The sequence below is a fragment of the Mus musculus genome, chromosome 4 (assembly GCF_000001635.26).
Source record: "Mus musculus strain C57BL/6J chromosome 4, GRCm38.p6 C57BL/6J".
NCBI lineage: Eukaryota > Metazoa > Chordata > Mammalia > Rodentia > Muridae > Mus > Mus musculus.
Genome location: NC_000070.6, coordinates 148,038,527 through 148,051,106, shown reverse-complemented (window position 1 = coordinate 148,051,106; position 12,580 = coordinate 148,038,527). Strand labels below are relative to the sequence as shown.

At 51.1% G+C, this 12,580-nt stretch overlaps 2 protein-coding genes across 4 annotated transcripts in view, besides 6 other annotated features; one reads left to right on the top strand and one right to left on the bottom strand.

Moving 5' to 3' along the window:
• Mthfr (methylenetetrahydrofolate reductase) overlaps positions 1–12,030 on the bottom strand; it is a 20,486-nt gene extending 8,456 nt beyond the window's left edge. For 2 of the 3 annotated variants that reach the window (NR_027809.1, NM_001161798.1), the window contains exons 1-5: positions 9,786–9,918; positions 9,278–9,523; positions 7,444–7,682; positions 6,553–6,663; positions 2,841–3,034 (exon numbers count right to left, since the gene is read on the bottom strand). Coding sequence is in view for 2 of the 3 variants with exons in the window: in NM_001161798.1 (NP_001155270.1) it covers positions 2,841–3,034; positions 6,553–6,663; positions 7,444–7,682; positions 9,278–9,523; positions 9,786–9,895 (900 nt within the window). In the remaining variant the exon portion in view is untranslated. Of the gene's footprint in view, positions 1–2,840; positions 3,035–6,552; positions 6,664–7,443; positions 7,683–9,277; positions 9,524–9,785; positions 9,919–11,974 lie in introns of those variants that run through there. The other variant, NM_010840.3, reaches the window with a different exon arrangement.
• Positions 9,896–10,169: a promoter, noted in NCBI's record as "downD (-274/-1); minimal strong promoter". NCBI's record gives the evidence for it as "EXISTENCE:reporter gene assay evidence [ECO:0000049][PMID:16274753]".
• Positions 9,896–11,689: a promoter, noted in NCBI's record as "downA (-1794/-1)". NCBI's record gives its function as "drives expression in neural tube, neural crest cells, dorsal root ganglia, heart, and endothelial cells of blood vessels in 10.5 dpc embryos, postnatal brain stem, hippocampus, and thalamus, and epididymis" and the evidence as "EXISTENCE:reporter gene assay evidence [ECO:0000049][PMID:16274753]".
• Positions 9,896–12,580: a biological region, named in NCBI's record as "Mthfr promoter region". NCBI's record gives its function as "regulatory_interactions: Mthfr".
• Positions 9,937–9,958: a protein binding site, noted in NCBI's record as "NF-kB site". NCBI's record gives the evidence for it as "EXISTENCE:protein binding evidence [ECO:0000024][PMID:16274753]".
• Positions 11,942–12,131: a promoter, noted in NCBI's record as "updD (-2236/-2047); minimal strong promoter". NCBI's record gives the evidence for it as "EXISTENCE:reporter gene assay evidence [ECO:0000049][PMID:16274753]".
• Positions 11,942–12,580: a promoter, noted in NCBI's record as "upA (-2646/-2047)". NCBI's record gives its function as "drives expression in brain stem, hippocampus, and thalamus, cerebellum and cerebral cortex, adult testis and epididymis" and the evidence as "EXISTENCE:reporter gene assay evidence [ECO:0000049][PMID:16274753]".
• Positions 12,294–12,580, top strand: part of Clcn6 (chloride channel, voltage-sensitive 6) — a 34,555-nt gene continuing 34,268 nt past the window's right edge. The window contains exon 1 of the mRNA NM_011929.3: positions 12,294–12,426. Coding sequence (NP_036059.1) covers positions 12,340–12,426 — 87 coding nt within the window. The 5' untranslated portion in view covers positions 12,294–12,339. The remainder of the gene's footprint in view (positions 12,427–12,580) is intronic.

Here is a 12,580-nt window from a genome sequence, read left to right as displayed (position 1 = left end):
CATCTGCCAAACTAAAGGTCCCACCTCATAGGTCCCACCTCAGGTTCTGTCTTAGTTAGGGTTTTACTGCTGTGAACAGACACCATGATCAAGGCATGACTTATAAAGGACAACATTTAATTGAGGCTAGCTTACAGGTCTAGAGGTTCAGTCCAGTATCATCAAGGCAGGAACATGGCAGACACGGTACAGGAGGAGCTGAGAGTTCTACATCTTTATCTGAATGCTGCTAGCAGAATACTAACTTCCAGGCAGCCAGGAGTAGGGTCTTAAAGCCCACACTCATAGTGACACACCTACTCCAACAAGGCCACACCTCCAAATAGTGCCACTCCCTGGTGCAAACATATACAAACTATCACATTCCACTCCCTGGCTCCCATAGGCTTGTTCAAACACATGAGTCTATGGGGGCCAAACCTAAACATAATAAAAAAGTGCATTTAGTCCAACTTCCAAAGCCTCAACAATGTTAAAAGTCCAAAGTTCAAAGTCTCTTCTGAGATCCATCCAATCACTTAACTGTAATCCTCAAGGCAAGTCAGGAAACCAGCTGGGCAAACTCCAAACATCTCCATGTCCGATGTCAAAGTGGTCTCAGATCTCCACTCCTTTTTCAACTTTGTTGACTGCAACAAACATCTTTCTCCTGGGCTGGTTCCACTCCTTGTTACGGCTTTCCTTGGCGGGTATCCCATGGCTTTGGCATCTTTAACATCTTTCGATCTCCAATGTAACTTCAATGTTACAGCTTCTTTCAGTGTCTGGGATCCACACTTGATCTTCTGGGCTCCAGCAAAGGGCAGCATCACGTCTCCAGCTCTGCCCTCTGTAGCACTCGAGCTCAGTTCTTGGTAATTATCCCATGGTACTGGCATTTCCAATACACTAGGGTCTTCTGCTGTAGCTAGGCTTCACCAATAGCCCTTCAGGCTCTCTTCATGGTGCCAAGCCTCAGCTCCTTTGCATGACTCCTTCAGTCCTGGGCCATCAACTACAGCTGAAGTGTCAACTGTACCTTCACCAATGGCCTTTCATGGCCCCTCACAGTGGTCTTCATGACCCCTTCATGCCTTCAAAACCAGTCCCACCTGGGTGACTCTTACACATTACCAAGTCCAGCAGCAGCAGCATAAGGTACAACCTTGGCTATCTCTGGAACACAGCTTCTTTGTGCTCTCAGAAAACGTTTCTCAGAAGTTTTCACCTCAGTGATGCTGATCTCTTTTTAACCACCACTGAGTTCTTAGTCCCAGTTGACCAGCATCAGTTGTTCCAGTAGTCCCTTTTATTCTGGACTCTAAAGCCAGAGCCATGTACCAAAGCTGCTGAGCTCTGCTGCTTGCTGGGACTGGAACATGGCCTCCTTGTTCTATTACATTATCACCAGTTTTCTGTTTTCCAACTCCCTCACTGCCTAAGCTTCATAGACTGACTTTGAACTCAGGGGTCTGCATGCCTGTCTCTTAAGCACTGGGATTAAAATGTGGTTCACCACTCCTGGGGTTAAGTTTTTCTTCACCTAGAACTTGTTCTGTTCTAGGTTGGCCTTGAACTCAGAGATCTGGTTGTCTTTGCCTCCTTGTATTAAAGGCTTACACTACCATGTCTAGATCTAAACTTACCTGGGTGGGATCTTGCCCCAAGGTCACTTCTCCCTTAATTCAATTTAATATCTTTGAACATAAGATTCAGCTCCATTTCTCTTCTTGGTGTGCCTTTAATACTCAAACTATATATTTTGTATTTTTCCTTCCTCTGTTTGCTACAAATGTTCTTCATCGAACTTAACCAAAGAACAAAGTCTCTGTTGGGCATTTTGTGACTTCCTTTGACAATGCAATTAATCGGAGTCTCTTCACTTGGCCTCAGGCAGACTCTTGAGACAAGGGCAAAATGTAGCCACGTTCTTCACCAAAATGCTACAAAAGCAGTCTCTAAAGCCCATACTGAAATTCTCCATGGAAACTTCTTGGGCCAGGTCCATGCAACTGAAATCACTCAGTAACAGCCTTTCATATTCCTACTAGGATAGCCCCACTTAAAGCATTCCACTGCTTTCCAAATCCAAAGTCCCAAAATCCACACTCTTCCAGAGAAAAGCACAGCCAGGCCTATCACAGCAACACCTCAGTCCCTGGTACCAACTTGTATCTTAGAGTTTACATTGCTGTGAAGAGACACCATGACCAAGGCAAGACTTACAAAGGACAACATTTAATTGGGGCTGGCTTACAGGGTCAGAGGTTCAGTTCAGTATCATTAAGGCGGAATAGGCAGGCACAGTGCAGGAGGAGCTGAGAGTTCTACATCTTCATCTGAAGGCCGCTAGTAGAATACTAACTTCCAGGCAGCCAGGAGTAGGGCCTTAAAGCCCATGCCACAGTGACAAAGCTACTCCAACCAGGCCACACCTACTCCAACAAGGCACACCTCCAAACAGTGCCACTCCCTGGGCCAAGCATATACAAACCATCACAGGTTGTCTCATCAGATTGCCTAGATTCTGGAGTGGACTCTGGGGACTCAGTTGTGGGACTCCTCTTTGACTCAGAGATAATGTCTCATGGAGGCAAGGCTGCCTCAAACTCCTGCTCCTCTTCTAGCTCCAGAGTGCTGGGATAACAAGTACCTCAGGTTCGGCTTAACCAAAACTTCCGCTCAAGAGTTAATAACTGTTCTCCGTACAAGCCCTTGACAGACACCATTGCTGTCCAGGGGTGACAGATGAGGTGACCAAATGCAGCATGTGGACAATTCCCAATGGGCACTGAGCATCACTGAGGAAGAACTTCCGCATGCACTGGACGGAGGGAATCAGGTCCTCCCAAGCCCCTCACCTGAATAGGGAAGATCCCAGGCAGGATAGGGCAAGAGATGCCTATCTCTGTGCAGGCCTTCACAAAGCTGAAGAAGGTGCTGGCCTCAAAGAAGAGCTGAGTGATAATGAAGTCGGCGCCTGCAGATACCTTCTCCTTCAAATGCTTCAGGTCATCCTCGAAGCTCTCTGCATCGGGGTGGCCTCTGGGGTAACCTACCAGGAGGAGACAAGAGAGTAGGGAGGCTGGTCTCAACCTACCTGCTCAAGGAGTGAAGACATCAGAGAGCCCGGGGCCTGAGCAGTCCTCAGCCCAGGCACTGCATGCGGTGGTCTTCCCAGAAACAGTTTGGACTGCTGAATTGTGGGTGTCCAAGCTACTGCTGTGTCACAGACCCTGTGGACGAGCCTCTAGGAGAGGGGTGGACTGTTTTAAATGCTATACACTGTCCTGTCTCACTCAGCTAGGCAAATCAGGTCAGACCTGCACTTTGTGGCCACAGACAAGACATTGAATCCTAACTGTGTTGTTTCTAGGGAGCCAGATGTGACTCTGAGCATTGGACCTAAGGAGTTGGTTCATGTGGGTTTTTTGGAACCTAACATCTTATGCATGTTAAGCAAGCATTCTTATGTGTGTGTTTGTGTGTGTGTGTATGTTTGAGACAGGGTCTCATTATATAGCTATGTAGCCTTGAGTGGCTTAGAACTCTGGAGACCAAGCTAACCTGAATTCAAAGAGATTACCTGCCTCTGCCTCCCAAATGCTGTGCCTAAAACAGCACCACACCCAGCCTTAACAGTATTTTTTTTTTTTTAATTTTTAAAAAAAGTACATATGACACTAAAATCCATCTGAAAGGATGGGAATCACGTTGGGGCTAGAGAGATGACTCAGTTAGAAGCACTCACTACTTTTACAGACCACCCCCTTCTGGCCTCTGTGGGCATCAGGCGTGCACATGACACACAGACATATATGCAGACAGGACAAACATATGTATAAAGTAATGATTTAAAATTCACACTATGTGAAGAATTGAAGAAAGTAAAATCTTGCTTTAAGAAATGAATAGAGAGGCTAGAGAGAGCTCAGCAGTTGAGTGTTTACTCTTCTGTAAACACACACACACACACACACACACACACACACACACACACACACGTAAAATAAAGAGGCAAAGAGTATTGTTTTCATTGCAGTCTAATTACACAAGGGGATGGGCGGTGTTGGGTTGGGACAGTAGGATGATCTTAAGCTGACCATGTAGAAGATGGGATTTCCAAATCTACAGAGACTGGCACCAGAGGCTGGACCACTGGTGGCCTGTGAACTCTACAACGCCATCTCTCAATGATTAAACTCATTAGAAGCCTTAAACAGGCAGAAAAGCTTTGTGGCAGCCTCGGTGGGGGTGGGGAGGATAAGGGGCAGAGAAGAGCCTTACCCAGGCAGAAAGGTAGGAAGGCACAGCTTTGAGGTAGCCTCAGAGTGGGGCAGGGGGACAGAGGGGAAGGAGGAGAGAGACAGAGAGGGGTGGGGGAGAGGCAGAGATAACCCTCTGCCTGAGCTCCACCAGGAGCAGAGCTAAGCAGAGGGCCAGCCTGAAGCCAGAGCAGTCCGGGAGCTAAGCTGCTTTCCTGTGATAAGGTCAGGGTTCTTAAGAAACCACAGTCACCACGGGTAGATAGGGAAAACTATTGTGTGGAGATTAGGTGCCAGAAACTCAACTTTGAACAGCAAAGCTCTTTCCAGTGGGAAGCTTCTGAAACCACACAGTTAAGCAGTTTGAGCATCAGCAGGCAAATCCATATGGGCCCACAGCTGGGCTGCCATCACCTGCTATGTTCTTTTCTTGCCATGACCAGCTTGGTAGTTTAAAAACGCGCTTTTTTTTTTTTAATTTTTATTTTATGTATTCACCATTGCTCTCTTCAGACACACCAGAAGAGGGTAGTGCTCTTAACCACTGAGCCATCTCTCCAGCCCATTTAAAAAATGTTTTATTTGTTTACTTTTAGTTTTATGTGTATGTGTCTGTGTATATGTGTGTGCAGGGCCCATGAAGGCCAGGCCAGGGTATTGGATCCCTGAAGCTGGAGTTACAGATATCTGTGAGCCACAGGGTATGGGTGCTAGAAGGGTTCTCTGCAGGAGCTGCAAGTACCCTTAGCCACTGACCCACTGCTCATCCCCCAAGCTTGGTAAATATAACCAGCCAGTGTTACCACTCAGTTTACAATAGGCAAAGCACAAAACCACTTGACAACTGTGAGCTTGCAGCTCTGCTAGGCTCCCCTCACCTCCTCACACCCACGGCTAGAGCCCGTGGGCACAGGTCCCCAGATTGCTGCATCTGGGCCAGCAGGAGCAGTGACCATCAGAGCTGCCGGCAATGCCTGCTCCTTTGATTCTTTAGCAGTGCTTCCTAGCCGGTTATGTAGCCAGCTGAGAGGAGCATGCGCGAATGGGAGGTTGGAGAAAGCCCATTCTCATATGACAATATTCTAAAGCTGCAAACTTTGTTTTTAAATTATATTATTTGAGGGCCCATGGGTTGCTCAATAGGTAAAGGTGCTTGCTGTTAAGCATGACCACCTGAGTTTGAATCCCAGGACTGACATGGCAGAAAGAGAACTGTTCCTGAAGGCTGGCCTCTGACCTGGACTCGTGAGCACACGAATATACACACACACACACGCTGAATAAAATGTTACTACTTGATATGTTACTCCATAACTTAGGCACTTATTCATTTATCTATTTTGTCAGTGCTGGGGATGGAACCCAGAACTTGGCACACATGAGGTGAGGCAAGCTCTGATGGAACCCGGGACCCGGCACACACTAGTACCTCTAGCACACACTAGAACCTCTAGCACACACTAGTACCTCTAGCACACACTAGTACCTCTAGCACACACTAGTACCTCTAGCACACATTAGTACCTCTAGCACATACAAGCTCTCTAGCACCAAACTACAGCTCTGGATTCTTTCTTTTTTCTGGGCAGAGTTTCTCTGTGTAGCCTTGGCTGTCCTGGAATTAGCTATGTAGACCAGGCTGGCCTTGAACTCAGAGAGATCCTCCTGCTTCTGCCTCCCAAGTGCTGGCATTAAAGGCCTACACCAACATCTTCCCTCTTCAGCTTTGGATTTCTAAGACAAGTTCAGGCTGGCCCTGAACTTGTATCCTTCTCTTCTACCCACTTCCTCATCCCTTAGTGCAAGGATTAGAGCTAAGCCAGTGTGAGTTTCATTTCCTAGAAACTGAGAGCTAACACTGAGAAGAGTTAGAGTGGGGGCTGCCTGGAGCTGACACCACACACACACAGAAGCAGGACTCAGGCCTAGGACAGTGCGTCTATGAGGGCCTCTCATGCAGCAGATGCACAGTGAGAAGCCAGCCCAGGACCCTGTGGACACAGAGGGAATGAAGGACCACAGTTCCTGACACCTTTCAGGGCTCAATGAATCCTGTCCCCGGAGTCTTCCATAGCACATCCTCCCCCTTCCCCCCTCCCCCCCCCACGAGAAGATTGAGTACAGAAGGCAGAGGGGGGAAAGCTTTGGAGTGGGAGTAGTGTGGGGCTGTGGGGCAGCAGGTGGCCAGGACTGGTGCCATTCAGTTCACCTCTGTGTCCCCCCACTCTGTATCCACCCAATCAACACGTCCTGAACTAAAGACTAGCTGGCTATCCTCTCATCCTGACCCTTCTCTGTCCTCACTTACCTGCCACACAGATGTCAAAATAGTCAGCAAACTCGGTCCGGATGTGCTTCACCAGGTCTGTGGCATAGCTGAAGCCTCCTTCCTCTGCTTCCCAGTGGTCACCTACAGGGTCTGCAGGGTTGCTGGAGGTCATGGTCACTGGGTGTCCCTTGACCTCCAGAGTCTTCTTGTTCCCTCTATCTATGCCTACACTTGGCTGAGGGTCCCTCAAAGGCCGAGACTTCCTATTATGTGAGTCTAGCCTGGCACCTGGCAAGTAGGAGGTGCAGGGCAGTGGTCAGTTGTCAAATGCCTACTAAGGCTTACTCTGCAGGTGCCCCATTGGTGGTGGGACCAGAGGAGGTGTGGCTCTCCACTGAGCCTGGCCTCGCCCTGATGCCCTGGGTGTGGTCAGACACCCTCTCCCACCTCTCTGCTCTGGAAGAGCTCCTGGGTTTTGGGTGGATTTTCTACTCATCAAGAGGAGCTCTGTGGTGGGAGCGGAAGCCACAGATCTCCCCCCCCCCCAGGCTCCCACCCACCACTCTTGAGTGCCCTGAGGATAGCAAGCTCCCAGTGCTCCTGGGAAATTCCAACACAGCACTCACTCTATGACTAGGTCAGACAGTGCCACAACCGATTGATGGCCCTGTGTAATTCTAACAGGGTTATTGGGCACAAGCCATGTCCCAGCTGAACTGTAGACAGGTCAAGCTGTAGACACGGCCATCCCACCTGTGTGACACCCACAATGGACTCATTACCCACAGCGATTGATCACTGATCCTCCTGCAGCAAGCTGGCCCTGGATGTGCTTAGTGCAGAGCCCAAGGAAAGTAAAGGACTTGTCTGGGGACAGGAGAAGCCTTCAGGAAAGCAAGAACCCAAAGAGGAGGGGTGCTGGCGCCACACCTCCCCTCAGCGCCATTATGTTCTTCAGGCCCAGCTGCTTGGCTCTGTGCAGATGGCCTGTGATCTCCTCCGGGCGCTGCTGGCAGCAGGTCATATGCAGGATGGTTTCCAAGCCGCAGTAGTTTACTGCTGTGCTGGCGATCATCATGGAGGAGGTCTCCTTGTCTGAGCCAGGGTCTCCAGCTGGGTGCCAGGTAACATCTACGAAGAGGGGGCCCCCTGCTGCCATCCGGTCAAACCTGTAGGGGATTTCCTCCTTAAGTAGGCTCCTGGGGTAAATAGGAGCTCAGAGAAGGCAAGTTGGTATCAGAGCAGTACTTCCCAGGCACATGACCTAGTAATGCATGGAGCCGCAGATTCTTTGTCAGGTGTGGCAGGTGACAGTACCTACTGGACAGCCATCAGGGTTCTGGGTCAGATGGCTGTGCAGCCTCCTCAGAGCAGGGCCCGGGCTCAGTGAGTGCCTCAATGGTTATCACACTGATGTATAACAATGTCACTATTTTGTGTGAACAGCATTCTGCGCTTCTCAGAGTGGAACACACTAGCTTTTTAAGAGTCTTGACAGCTGAGGGTTCAGGAATCTCAGTAGTGGGTGGGCAGAGAGCCTCACTTTAGGGAAGGCAGAGAGAAATCAACAGACTCTTGTGTTGCCACCATGGCCTCTTTGCATCAGCCAAGAGTCCTGCCGAGGAAGGCTCAGTTCCTGAACTAGATTCAAAAGCTTTTGTGGGCATCAGCACTGTTAAAGCTATAATGGTGTGTTTAAACATCAGGGTCTTGATTTCAGGACCCAGAAAACAGCATGTGACAAATACGGATTAAAAGGCATTAATGTTTGTGGTTGTTTCTGAGACAGGGTCTCGTGTAGTCCAGACTGACCTCAAACTCCCTATGTAGCTGAGTATTTCTTTGTTTGCTGTTTGTTTTCAAGACAAGGGTCCCACTATGTAGCCCTGGCTGTCCTAGAACTCACTATGTAGGCCAGGCTGAGCTCAGACTCACAGATCTGCCTGCCTCTGCCTATTAAGTGCTGGAATAAAGGTGTGTGCCACCATGCCTGGCTCTCTACCAGGCTATCCTTGACCTCAGATCTGCTTGCTTTTGCCTCCTGAGTGCTGGGATTGCAGTCATGTTCCCACACCCTGTCTATGCAGTGCTAGGAATCAAATTTAAGATTTCTGACAAGCTATTTACTCCATCAATTCAGCTACACTCCTCCCTCTTTTAAAGATAGGGCATCGTTACATAACCCTGGCTGGCTGGCCTGGATTCTAGGTAGCTTAGGCTGGCTTTGAACTCACAGTTATTTATCCTCCTGCCTCTGAGTGTTGGTATTAAGGATACCAGTGTGCCTGACTTTCCTTTCTCTCATTTTTGTGATGCTGCAGGACGTAGCCCAGGGGTCTTGTGGTCTACAAATCACTCTCTGACTTGAAGAAAAGGAACTGGAATTCAGAAAGTGCTATCACAAAACATGTGGTGTTTCCTGATTTGGAAAAGCACTCTCTCTGTGTCCAGCTAGCTCAACACATTCCCTGAATTGCGGTTTGTTGACTTCCTAAGCTCCTCATGAGCCAGCCCCAAGCTCTGCCAAAGAATGCAGCCTGAAAAATGAACATTTTTGGCTCACTGAGAGTTCGTCCAAACTTATCTAATGCTGCTTCAGAGGGACTTTCACAGACAAGAAGTTATAAGTCACAGACTAAACTCCCTGTCTCGCCTCTGCTTCTTCCTGCCTCCCCTCCCTCCCCAGAGCCTTTTCCTGCCGGGTTAAAGGGCAGCTCACGCTCCCCTGAGCCTGCCGACCCCCGCGATTAACCTCCCTACTCACCTGGAGATGAGGTTAACAGCTCCCTCAGCAGTTCGAGGGGGGAAGAACTCCAGGGAGAACCACTTGTCACCAGAGTCCATTCTGCGCCTCATCTTCTCCCGGAGTCTCTCGTGCCGCTCTGGGTCCAGGCTGGGGGTGGAACATCTTGAACTGTCCTTGGAACTCTCGCTGCCACTGCTGCTGCCCTCAGATCGCGGGTTGGGACTGCCACTTCCTCTGGCCTCGTTCACCATGGCTGGATTCCTGCTGTAGAGGGTGGGGGCCGGGGGTATTAGAGGGCTGGTAGCCAAACCCCATGCACACCCAACACCTGAGCAGGCGGCTCCGGTGGCAGTCACTGCTTCATCAGTCAGCACGGGTGAGAGTCTTGCAGCTCCTACCCAGAGGCTCCAAGAGCTTTGCCCTCCCCCCCACGCCCCTGCTGTCGTCTGCCTCTTTGTATGACCACCTCCCACTGAGCGGCTCTTGGGTCCTTCAGCTCACAGATCGGATCGTAGGCGACAGCTACCTGATAGAGGGTGGCACAGAAAGCCTCACGCAGCCAGCCTCTGAGGCCCACATCCCCAGGGATGGATAACAGTGCCCAGCTGGGAGGACCTTGGCTTTTTGATGGTTCATCCCGATCTGCTCAGACCCAGAGTGAGTGGGGAAGGAACCTTTCCTGGAGGGTGTGCCCAACTGGGCGGAGCTGTGACAAAGAGCCCCGAGCTGAAGCTGGGGCCACGCAAAGGGGCGGGAGTAAGGTTTCCCGGCTGGAGAAGGCTCAGGCGCAAGTCAAAGGAGGAAGATGAGTGGGGGAGGGGAGGAGTGGGCAGGCAGGGGTTAGAGATTAGCTATTAGCCATTCAGGATCACTAGATTTCCCCCACCAAAGAAAGAACAGCTCACTGTGGCTGGCTTCGCCTGGAACGTGTTATATAGGCTTTCTGCAGCATGGCCAAGCAGCCAGATCTCCTGAGATCACACTACTTCAAAAAGACTGTTGTGTTGTGAGCTAGAACTTGCCACGGGCTGGGCTGCAGAGGCAGGTGGACTGAAGTCACCGAGGGTAGGGATGGATTTATGTCCAACTCTGAACAAAGGTTGTTCCATCTGTGCCTGCCCTGGTAGCAGCTCTCCCTAAACACGCCAATTAAGTCAAAAGGATCAGTGACCACAGTCTACCACATACGCCCTTCCAACAGGGCACAGGGCCATACTGCAGTCTAGTCTGGAAAAGAAGCAAACACTACCACTGCACAGCAGTGGGCCAGCACAGTAGTGGCTATCTGTGTGGTGACGTGGAGCAACAGAGAAACCAGGTCAGGTTTGTTTCTTTCCAGAAACTTCCACCTCTTAAGTCAGTGTACCATTTTGGGTCTCAGCTTCAAGAATCGGAAGAAATCCATTGCTCTTTCCCCTCCTGGACTCCAGACTTAGTGCCAGTGTTACTCCCAATCTATCTGTCCCACTTCTGTTCTGACCTAAAACTGCCAGGTTCTCATGGAGAGTGAGAAAGGCCTTCAAAGGCCTTCCTCCTCCACCCAAGGGAAATGCCTCGTTTTCACTGCTGGAACAAAACCGGAGGAGCTGACTCAGGCACAGCAAACCGCTCCAAGGTTTAAGCATTTTTGTTTTTTTTTCTGGTTTTTCGAGACAGGGTTTTTCTGTAGAGCCCTGGATGTCTTGGAACTCACTTTGTAGACCAGGCTGGCCTCAAACTCAGAAATCCGCCTGCCTCTGCCTCCTGAGTGTTGGGATTAAAGGCGTGCGCCATCACACCCGGCTCGGTTTAAGCATTTCTAACAGTTCCCACCCCCTATCCATTATTAGTTGAGCTCCCAAATCACACAAGGATGAGCCTGTGAACCGACAAATTTGTTTACCCTTCTACTGTCCAGTCCCCTGCCTGTGACTGGACCAGAAAGACCAGTCTCAGGCGTGGCATCGCCAGTGCCTGGCAGAGTAGTAAAACAGGCAGTACTCACTGGGCTCAAAACTGCCAAGACCTCCACACCAATCTCAAAATGCCTCGCTGCCACCTACTGATCATTTAAATAAGACTGACAAACACTGAGCCCACCACTCCCGGAAGAGTTGTGATAGATGCATGTGAACTGCAGGATGCTATGGACACCTGGGCGTTGAAACTAATGGTCGGTCCACTCTTCCTTTCCAGATGCTGTCAGGGAGATGGGTTTAAGAGACTATGGCAACCAGGCATGACAACGCACATATTTAATCTCAGCTCGCAGGAGGCAATGGATCTCGGAGTTCGAGGCCTGATCTACAGAGAGTTTCAGAACAGCTAGGGCTACACAGAGAATCTGTCGCGAAAACCAAACCAAACCAAACAAAATCCCAGAGAGCGAGCGAGAGAGCTAGACAGACAGACACTATGGCAGGCAGCCACCATGGCCTGAGGGATGGTAATCGGGTCACCTGGTCAATGGGTCACAGGCCGTGGCGGGGATGCGGGTCCCAGAAGGCTGCAGGGTCTGGATCACTGCCCCAGATCCAGGATTCCTTTAACTTTGAGATACCTTCCTGCAGGTAGTGGGGCTGGGGTGACAGCCTCCATGAGTATTCATAGGCCCTAAGGAGCCTTCACGTGCAAAGGGCCGGCCAGCACCTAACCGCCTGCCCACAGGTCTAGCTTGCGGTGGTGTGTTCCCGACTCTGCGAATCTATCCGCAGCGTCCCAAGCCTTTTGCGTTACCTCTTGCGTCAGATCGGTGGCGGCGAGGGTGCCACCTCCCTAGGGCTGGCGAAGAAGGCGGGGCGGAGCTGTCGGTTGCTAAGGGAAACAGGACGAGCGGCAGGCGGAAGCCACATCTACGAGACGAGACGACGGCCGGAAGTCCCGCCCCAACATGGCCGCGCCCAGAGGTCTCAGGGGAAGCCAGCCAAGTACTGCGTCATGTGACGCGAGCCCTCGCCCCACCCGTCTGCAGCCACTCCCTGTCTCCGGACCCAGAGCTCGAGAGGGCCACGTGACCCTCCCGGGGCCAGTCACGTGAGGCGCGGATCCTGGGTGGGAGGGGGGTTGGCCTAGGTGGTCCGGAGCGGCAGCAAAGGAGGAAGATGGCGGGGTGCAGGGGGTCCGTGTGCTGCTGCTGCCGGTGGTGTTGCTGCTGCGGTGAACGGGAGAGCCGCACCCCCGAGGAGCTGGTGAGCGGCTGCCTGGCTGGGGAAGGGGTGGCTACGGAGGGATGACAGGATGACAAGAGGCGTTGCCGGGGGTGGGGCCGCGCCGGACCGCGCCTGCAGGTGGCAGCGGGTGGGGCCCGGAGACCGCTGCCTGGGCTCGGGAAGCATCCAGCTT